The 11,159-nt window shown below is 32.6% G+C and overlaps 1 protein-coding gene across 1 annotated transcript; it reads right to left on the bottom strand.

The window, feature by feature from the left end:
* Positions 1-6,272: 6,272 nt before the first annotated feature.
* Positions 6,273-8,143, bottom strand: LOC136206124 (transcription factor TCP12). Its single transcript, XM_065997089.1, has one exon. It carries the CDS (start codon positions 7,922-7,924, stop codon positions 6,470-6,472), a length of 1,455 nt encoding a protein of 484 aa, XP_065853161.1. The 5' UTR covers positions 7,925-8,143; the 3' UTR covers positions 6,273-6,469.
* Between the last annotated feature and the right edge of the window lie 3,016 nt (positions 8,144-11,159).

Below are 11,159 nucleotides of genomic sequence, written 5' to 3' on the forward strand. Positions count from 1 at the left end.
TCCATAAAATACCACCACCAGCTGTATTAAAAATATAGCCACTAGTTGTATTGGAATCATCTGAAAGGTATTCTAATCAACATCACTATATCCAAGGACTTTCGGAAACCTAGAGCTGCCAATATGGGTCATGACACGATAACACGATTCGCGTAACCTGCAAATTAAACGAGTTAGGGTTGAGGTTTAATAAACGGGCCGGGTCGCGGATTGACTCGCAAACTCGTTACAACCCGTATAATTTTAGACGAGTTAATGTGTCGGGTCAACCTGTTTCACTAATCTGCCAAACCCGGCCCAATATAACCCATATAACCCGTTTAGCTATTGAAAATATCAGATTTTATTTTGGGTATAATAATAATTTCATAGCTTGATATATATATATATATATGTAATAAATTGTTATGTTGAACTTGAACTGAATGTTGTTTAATGGATTTGCTGAAATTTTATTGAAAGTTTAAAGTGTTAATGGGTCAGATAACTGGTTTAGTATGTTCTGACTCGTTAAGTCTAAACGGGTTGTGTTAAAAACTGACCTGTTTATTTATTAATTTAGTTAAACGGGTTATCCAGGTTGATCCGTGTTTTAATCGAGTCGTGTCATATCAACCCGTTATGTTAAACGAGTCGTGTCTGGGTTTCAATAAATGGGTCACCTGAGTAAGTTGACACGACACGTTTATGACCCATTAACCCATTTTGACACCCCTACGGAAAGCATTGATAATGTGATCCAAGTTTCATGGTTCTTTTAAGGTATCTCATGACCCTTTCTATAACATTCAATGCTCAATACTTGGTCCACTAGTAAATATGCATAATAATCCCATGACATAAGTTATGTCGGATCTAGTACAAACAGTGGCATAACGGAGGCTGCTAATTATGCTAGCATACTATGATTGTCTTACACTGTCTCCAGTGTTCTTAAAAAGTTTTATACTAGGGCCATAAGGTGTGCATGTAGGTTTACATTCAAAGTAATTATATTTCTTTAAAATATTTTCAATGTAGTGCGATTGATCTAAAAAAAATCCATTTTTATACCTAGTTATCTTGATGCAAAGAATGATATTTGCATCTCATAGATTTCATCTCAAAGTCTTCACATAGTATAAACTTCACAGAATTCACAACATGAATGTTAGATCCAAAAATAAGCAAGTCATCAACATATAAGCATATAGTGGTGCAAACACCATTTTCATATTTATAGTAGATGCATTTATCACTTTCATTCACCTTGAAGCCATTTGAAATAATCAAATTATAAAAAGTTTCATGCCATTGCTTAGGTGCTTGTTTATGCCATACAAAGACTTACACAAGCAATATCAATCAAAACGATGTAAATCTAGTAACGGGTGAATAAGTGTCAAAGAAATCTACATTTTCTCTTTGTCTAAAGCCTTTAGCTACAAGGCGAGCCTTCTATTTATCAACTGAACCATCACGTTTCAGTTTCTTTTTGAGGATCCATTTACAACCTATTGGTTTGCGACCTGGTGGTAAGTCTACTAAGTGCCAAGTTTTGTTTGACTCTAATAAGGTTAAAGCTTCTTGAAGAGTAAGTGGATCCTCTTATACTGTGAATGCATAAAAGTCAGGACCAAAGTCTTTGGATACTCTAGGTCTACAGTGAATGCATTATCTAACTCATATTTTCAGCCGGTCTTTGCCTCCTTCCACGTGGAGCACCATCCACCTATGTATCGTCTTCATCGCCAGAGTCATCATAATGGTGATTCTGCCTCCTATTTGGTTGAGGTTGGTTCCGCAACAGCCCCGTCATCTGTGCGATAAAATCTTCTTGCATCATCTCCTCCATCTGATCGTCATCTGTTCAATATGCTCCTGTTGATAGACACCATCAACACGCTTCTCTCTTCACGGTGATATGATGAATATACCGTAGGCTCTGATACCAACTGACGCAACGAGAATATAGATAAACGTTAACTATCGTTGATTCGACACACGAATGCCATTAGCTAACCTTCAAAGGTCGTAGATTCAAAAGAATGATGACAATTGGAAAAGAAAAGAGAAAACTCTCTGAAATTGTATTAATCAAAGTCTCCCAAAAAACAGAGAAACATGCCTTTATATAGGTTATATCAAGGCTTGCTCTACCACTTCATCAGCTTGTAACGAACCCAAGAGTTGATCTATAGACATAGTCTTCAGATCTTTTGATTCTTTAATAACAGTCACCATGTAATCAAATTTCTAAGTAAAAGAATAAGATTTTTTCTATCACAAGAACATCCTCCATCTTTTTTCCATATCTCTTCAACTGATTCACAATTACCAAGGTTCTATTAAAGAACACATCAATTGTCTCTGACTCCTTTATCTTGAGTTTCTCATATTCACTTCTCAAGGTTTGCAAACGCACATGGATTACTTTATCTTTCCCTTTAAAAGAATCTTCAAGAATCTCCCATGCTTCCTTCGATGTTGTTGCAGTCGAAATTTTCACGAACATATTCTCATGTAGACACATATGGATTAGAGAGAGTGCTTGTTGCTCCTTCTTCTTTGATTTCTTCAAATTTCCTGTTTGAACAGCCGTCAATTCCTCCTCATTCTCTGGTTGATCATATCCGGTTTCTATCATATCTTATACTTCTTGGGAATCCAATAAAGCCTTCATTCTAATGCACCAATTATCATAGTTCTCTTTTGAGAGTTGTGGATATTTGTATGAGATCATTCCATTCATCATTGTAAGAAAATTTTTGCTGGCTTTGATACTAATTTGTTGGATCAAATAAATAGACTTCCAGAGATATATAGAAAGAGTAAAATTGCTGGAAGAAAATTCTCTTGTCTTACTACTTCTATTGATATGTATTTATAGATTACAAACATGACTATTCGTAAACAAGATAACTCTCTATAAATACAGATGACAATTTGAGAAACAATACAACTCATAATAAATACAGATGACTCTTGGATAATGCAATGAACCGAATTAAAGACTATTAATTATAAGTTTATTATATAAAATTATGATATTTATGCAGTGATTCTTCCTAGATGGCGATACTAGAGCTAAACTTCTCGATTTTAAAGTCCATGCTTCTAATTAAGCGTTTATAGATATTGGTAAATTTAAAGTCAAAATCTATTAAAAATTGAGCAGTATTTAGGACCAAATGAAGAAGAATAAAAATGGTAGATGGAGAAGAAGAAGAAACAAGCATTTATATGAGATAGAAGAGTTTTGGTATTTTAAGAAGTATTTTAGGAATGTTGGTTTTGACTTTATGGAATTTAAGTTATTTTTGGTGTGTGTTTTTTTTTCAAGTATTTTTGGTGTGTTTGATATATTTTAGATTCTTTGGATTTTGTAAGTTGTTTTGTTAAAAAAAAAATGTTGTGAGTATATTTCCTTTGAATTTGATACATGTACAACACATGTACATTGTGATATGTATTTAAAATTTCATTAATAAATAAAATTGCAAAAATTTATATCTTGATCCAAAAACTTAAATTATTGGGTATCACCCAGCTTTTCTTAAAAAAATAAATAAAAAAAAATAAGTACAAAAGAATATATTTTTAATCATCTCAATTACAGATCATTAAGTCTAGAGTCCATAAAGGTAATATTTTGGTGTCATCTCCCTATTATCTATTATGAACAACAGAAACACTTGGTTAACGCTCCCAAAATCCATAGATGTTAATGTAGTAACTTTATGTCGTTTCCCATTTCGTAGTCATTGTACTCTACTGTTGTAATTGTATTTTTGTACTTTAATGTTCTTCCTCCTCTACTCCATTGCAGCTACCTACCTCTGCTCCTGTTTCACTTGTCATGACCAAGGAAGGAGTCAACCACTTTAACCCATCTTATGATTCATATCTATTCTTTCCCCCCTCTCCACCATGCCTCTTTTAATTTACTTAATTGCCTAATTAACATGGTTTAATTTCATGAATTGGGATTGAATTAGTAGAATATCACATCTTTCAAAAGAGAATTCCAAGAAGGAGAACTCTTCCAAAATATTCAAATTCTGTAGATTTTGCTGCTAGCTTTTCCATATTGTTTTTCCCTGGAACTCAGGTAATTTGTTGATGAAAAGAAAGATCACATGACCAAGCTCAGGGTTCACAGAAAACAAGGCTGACTAGACATAACTTCATAATTAAGGGGAAAAGAAACCTAACCCAGCTACTTGCTAGGATATATAGTAGAACATCAATCAAGTTTATGCAAGCTAATTAGGGATTTATATGATTTAATACCTCGTTGATTACAATGTTATTTTAGGGTTTGCTTGAAGTTGATTAACATCAATAGTTATTAGAAGAATTACATTAACATTTTATTGCATAAATTCGGGATTATGATTTAATGACTTGTTTTTTAAAACAAGTTTGCTTCATTGTTTATATGGCTATACCTGACTTCTGTTTTTTTTTCTTTTTTTTACAGAAAAAGACAATTATATGGCTATACCTGACTTCATTGTATAGCCATAAGTTTGTATGGATTGGTGGAATGCTTTCAGAGAAGTCAGGTATAGCCATACTATGAAATATAAATATACATGTCAGTTTGATTTAATGAGACAATTGAACTATGGATTGGTGGAATGCTTTCAGAGAAACCAGCACACTTTTACTGATACTTTTTCAAGATTAGGTATGTTGTTAGCTAATAAACAGGATTAGTTGTTTCTAATGCTTTTCTAGTCAAAATGCTGAAAATGAGTAACCAGTCATACATTCTTAGATGCATAGATTTTGACAGTAACAATTACTTAGTGGGTTAAACCCTTTAATCTGTCACCAATTTAGGTCTACTGCAAAATATACACTGTTTTTTTGGTATGAGTAGATGTTAAGCTTGACATGTACATTCTTTTATTGGACCTCTTTGGCATATCCAAGTTGTTCAAAGATTATTAAATTACTTCAGGTTCTAAAATGAAACCTTATGGAACTATATATCAGTAGTTGACTCCCAGGCCTTGTCACCACATCAAAATTTCTTCCTACTGTGCTAGAAGATTATGTGCTTATACATGTGATTAGACTGATTATGTGGTTATACATGTGATTAGACTGATGATTCAATCCAATAAACTTCACTGCTCACAACAAATATCTTATCCATTCATTGATTAGCATATAATAAAATTGTAAATGTCAGAAATAATAATAAAAATTTATTTTGGGGTTTAAATTGGTTTCTTAGGACATTAACTTGAAATGGTTTTTGACATGATATTAGATCCTCTTAAATCGTATGAACAAGGGTTCGAATCCTGATAATCTCATGGATTGGTGAAAACAAAGCACATGATAAGATAGACATGTAGTGTACACTGTTCAAACCCAATTCGCGTGAGAGATGCGTAAGGAATAATAGTAAAAGTTATTGTTGGACATTGATTATGAAACGGGAACTGAACCGGACAAAGAGAAACGTTATTTCAAAAAGAATATAGCTAGGAAACATAAATGGGAAAGGAAAAGAAATTGAAACCGAAATGGACATGAAATTGGCAAGGGAAGGCTTGCCCCTAGTCCCATCCCGGACCCTCGCTTGGCGGGGACGCGTAATGCACCAGGTCGCCCTTTAATGCATACTATTGTTGTGGTGGTTGAGGGAATCCATTTTGTTTTATGCACTCTACACATGAACTTGTTAATTTCAAAGAAGAATGCTGAATGGGAATATAGTCCACGCGTAGTTTGCTCTAGCTTCTCTTTAGTCTGCAATGATTTTTCTTTTCCTTCTGGTTGATTTGAGTGAAGTTTGCAGCATATTATTCTTGCAGAGTAGAATTGGGAGATAGTCCTACTTTATGTGTGAAATGAATTTGAATCCTTATATCCTAGATTCAAATTTCAATATGGCACTAGGCCTTTGATGAAAACTATATATCACGAGCCTGCCTGCACTGAACTATGCGCATCTTTCTTCTACTTGAGTTGAGTCTTTTGCAGGGTCCTTTGAAACGGTGTCCATTCCAAAATCAATGTGATATTGATTTTGTACTCATAAAATCCAACACCACGTGAGAGATAAAGAAATTCTTAGTATAATTATCAATCCTAAACCTATGGCTTGTTAGGTTACAGATTATTCAATCCTAGAACTATCTGCAAGAGTCAAAATTAGCATTTGTTGGTTGATCTTACTTGGATTCATTTTCAGGGATATATCCTTCACTCAAATTTTGCACAACAAAATGACAATTTATAATTTGTAAAGAAATGATGTGTAGCTGGTGTAATCACCAACACAAAATCCATTCTTGAGAAATTCAGATGATCCTTGAACAAATTACAGCAGAAAAAATTCTTTTTTTTTTATTATTATCTTTTATTCGTTCATTGGACATTTCAACAAAAGCTGCACAGAATGGGAGGTGGAGAAAGCTAACAATTGGTTCTTCAAATTAGGGATAAAGAAGAGTTTAATTTATACTCTTTAATATAAGGTTTCGTCATACTTCATTGGGACATTAGGATTGCAGGAGAAATGGTTTTCAGTGAAGTGAGTGGCAATGGAGGACATGGGAAATAATGGAGCGGGATTTGAATTGGACAAGTTCATGAAAAATAGATTGGAGTTATGTTCATGAGGGTCTAGAGTGGTCATAAGAAGTGAAGTAAGGTTTTGATCTTGGTAAATGAAATTGGGAATAGTCTTGTCTTCAAGGGAAGTTGTGCTGTTCATAAAAATGGAATTAGGGTTTTCAAGATGAACATCACCTGTTGTTGATAGTTTAATGTCGGGAATTGCAGAATTATATCTGTTGTCGTGGTGGACTCTCCCAATGCAATTTCCTGGAAACCCTGAAAACTCATCCTCGAAATCAGCTCCACTTGGAACTGCTACGTTTTCACGAGAGAGATCGAAAATCGAAGTAGATTTTGTTGCACTTGTAACCCCCAAATACTTGTCTATAATGCTCATACAAGTGCCACCACATGCTAATTCATCCTCTTCTTCTTCCTCTTCTTCATGGATTGCCATTTTCACAGGAGGTGACTTCATTTCATGGTTTTCAAGGCCCAGACTTTGATCATCCTCAACCGAACAAGCAGGGCTTAACTGCTCCAAATCGCTAGGGTTTGTTAGTTTTGATTTGTGATCGAGCCCTTTGATCTTGAGTTTCTCTTTTGTTCTTTCCCTTGCCCTTGCTCTTGCCATGTCCCTTGATTCTTTCCCCAAAGGACTAAACACTGCTTGCTTATCATCTGATCTCTTACTTCTCTTCTGTTTAAGAACTGAGTCACCATCTTCCACTATAACTCTTGTGTCTCCGCTTGTTTCTGTTGTGAGTTTGATTCCTGACATAACTTCACTCTCTGAACTGGAATAAACAGTACTTTTTCCTCCACCACTATCACTTGTCTTCAGTTTAGGAAAATTATCTGTGACTTCTTTGATCGCAGACTTTGATTTAGAGAAAAGCCAATCTATGGTTTTGCTCGCTTTATCAAAGCCTAGCATATCTTGAAGATCAAAGAATTTGCGAGCAATTTGAAGGGATAACCTCATTCTCCGATCTCTAGGCCCGTGTGCAGTATAGATCTTACTATGCCTGTCCTTTTTTCCACTTCTCTTGGGAGGAGTCGGCTGCTTTGAATCATTCATTATAGTCTTCTTTTTATAGGTATTGATCATTCTCGTTGCCTTCTTGGAAGCTGCAGGGTTTTGGTTGATCTCGTCATTTGACTCCAAAATCTGCTGGTGTTGATTGTGCTGCAAATTGTGGTGATGGTGAATCAAGGCGTCAGAGAGAAGCAAATCATGGCCATTGTGGTCGAGAAAAGGAGAAGAAAAATGAGAAAAGAGTAAAGGGTTAGGGTTATGAGAGTCAGTGAAAGAGGTGGAGTAGTGAAAAGGGTCGAAACTGGTAGAGGAAGAAGAATACATGGCTGGCTGGAAGAGAAATGAAAATATATATGTTGAATCAGAAAAGAAAGAAGGTAGGAGCAGGATAGGATTAAGAAAGGGAAGTGGCCAGCTGGTATTTAAGCTAATTCATAGCTTAACTAAAAATGAATCTTATTTAGAAAAAAGAGAAGAAGTGGGAGGCATATATTTATGCAGAGAGAGATGGGAAGGGAAGAGATTCACGTGGGTACAGGTGGTTGCCTGAAAGAAACTATAGCTTGTTGTGTTGTATATAGGCAATAGGGAAGTAGAGATGGGCACCACACCCACTAGGGAACCTAGCTAAGATGTGAGAAGAAGAACAAGAACAAGTAGAGAAGAAGGACAAATAATTATGGAGCATGTAAAACTGAGCTTTGAATATTACCTTCACCTTCCATGGGATAGGAGTAGTGGTAAACTTCTTTTGACTGTGAAGACCAAATGTCACTCTCACTTCTCTCTGACTCTGCTCTTCACTTTCTTCTTTTTCTTATTCCACCTGCCATTGCCATCCACACACTAATATTAGGGCTTAACTGGATTTACCTTTTTCTTTTTTTACTTATAAGAATTTTTTTTGTTGGTAGAAATACTTATAAGAATTTTCACTCTATATAAGTTTATTACCACCAACAAACACGTGTTACAAGTGATTAAGGTACTTGATCAGTTTAACCATCTCACAGATATTAAAGATGAGAATGCAGTTGTGATTAAAATATTTGGTAAGAGAGTTTTGTATCTAATGAGAGACCTACCTGACTCGAATCTAGATTAGTCTTGAATGTCGGCTTAAGATACTAAATAGTTAGAAAATTAAAATGAAGTTTAACAAATATGAACTTTGCTTATTAGAGTAGATAATTTGGACATATACAAAGTTCAGATATACTATTATGTCATTATATATTTATTTGGATAAATAATTTATTAGTTTATATATTTTTACCTATTACATAAATTAGTTCATTTATTTTTAAAAATAATTATATAATCTATCAAATTTTATTTTTGTTAACTCTTTAATTATTTTTTCAAATAAAAAAAATTAAATAAAATTAAATTTAAAATAATAAAATTACTCTTTATCTTATTTTATAATGAGAAAACATTTATTCTTTTTATTTTCTATATTTTTTATTTTCTTCACCCACATAATTTTAATATCTCTAATATGTAATTGATTTATGAATTATTATAAAATTATAAAAATTAAATTTAGCAGTGTAAAACTTATTCTATCTGAGAGGTATTACTATCCTTTGAATTTTCTCTATGTATATTATCTTGTTGATATTGGGATAATACTCTCTCATTTTAATTTTCAATTGGTTGTATTCTCTTAAAGATGGTAATTATCAGGTTCATGTCGTGTCAATTTTGGATAGAGTTAAAATGAGTCAAACCCTAACCCGACTCAAAAACTTTTCTGTCATAATCATGTTACCCTAATCGGGTCAATTTCGATGTTGTGTTGTATTTTTGGATCACATGTAATTATATATGTATCAATGGTGACTTTCAAAAATTTATGTCATTTTTTGGATTAATATGCTAACACTAACAACCCAAAAATCCGATAATATCATGTTGGGAGGTCATGTAATATGTTATAACAATAGAGGATGTTCGAGTTGTGCTTGCAAGTAATAATTGTAATTTTATCTATACCTTTATTAATAGAAATGACATGTAAAAACATGAAAATATAAGTATCATTTCGTATCATTTATGGATTAACATCTGAATCATAACCCAACTAAAAATATGTGTATCAATTTCGTGTCAACTAACAAATGACACTTACTTACTAAGCTAAACTCAAACACTAAAATTATATATCGATTTTGTGTCATGTAATCAGGTAGTTGCGTATTTTGACATCTTTGCTCTTAGGACTCTAATTATTCCCTATTTAATGTCTTTAAACTCTGTATTTTACACAAAATCAATACATATAAAAACTGATAATATGGTTTTGGTCTTCCATTCCAATATTTATGAAATCGCTAACTTTTACAATCATCAAACCTAAAAATACCAAAACCTTCACATGCATATCCTATTTTATGCCTTCACCCAAAACATTCCACTCGATCGATTCTTAATTTCCACTTCGTCGATTCCAGAATCAACTCGCTACCTACTTCAATAGATTTTTAGAAGTCGAGTATTTTCTAGAATTTCAGTATTTTCTAGAATTCCAGATTTTTGGAATTTTAGTATTTTCTAGAATTCCAGATTTTCGAAATTCCAATATTTTCTAAAATTATAGATTTCTGGAATTTCACTTTTTATGGAACTCCGAATTTCTAAAATTCTAGTATTTTATGGAATTTCAATATTTTCTAGAATTTCAGTGTTTTTTAGGCTTCCATATTTTCTAAAATTCTAGTATTTTCTGGAATTCCAAATTATTGGAATTTCAGTATTTTCTAGAATTCTAGATTCTAAAATTCTAATATTTTTTAAAATTTCAATATTTTCTAGAATTCCAAATTTTTAGAATTTCGATATTCTTTGGAATTCCATATTTCTAAAATTCTAGTATTTTCTAGAATTCCATATTTCTAAAATTCTAATATTTTATGGAATTCTACTTGAATTCCAGATTTCTAGAATTCCAGATTATTAGAATTCCAGTATTTTCTGGAATTCCACATTTATAAAATTCTAGTATTTTTTAGAATTCTAGATATTTAGAATTTTAGTATTTTTTAGAATTCCAAATTTCTGAAATTTTAGTATTTTTTGGAAATTCATATTTTTGAAATTCCAGTATAATTTCAAAGATTTATAGAATTCAAGTATTTTCTAGAATTTTGACATTTTCTGAAATTCTAGATTTCTGGAATATTGAATTCCAAAATCTTGAATTTTGGATTCTAGAATTTTAGTACTTTCTAGGATTCCAGTATTTTCTGGAATACTAGATTTTTAGAACTCCTATAATTATTAAATTACTAAAATTTGGTAAATTTAAAAAATTGGATTTTATTTGGATTGAATAAAATAAATTTAATTTAATCAAACTAATAATACTTATAAGTTTATGTGAAATTAATTAATGGATTGGTTGTTATCCAAACTAAAATCAATCTAATCCAACTTTACGGCGTATTCATAGGTTGGATTGGTTATTTACAACAATCCATGACTTCCTTAATTGATTAAATTGGATTGCATTGGGTTGGTTTTTTATCCAATAACTATTGGATTGACCTATGGACGC

Source organism: Euphorbia lathyris, chromosome 1 (genome assembly GCF_963576675.1).
Source record: "Euphorbia lathyris chromosome 1, ddEupLath1.1, whole genome shotgun sequence".
NCBI lineage: Eukaryota > Viridiplantae > Streptophyta > Magnoliopsida > Malpighiales > Euphorbiaceae > Euphorbia > Euphorbia lathyris.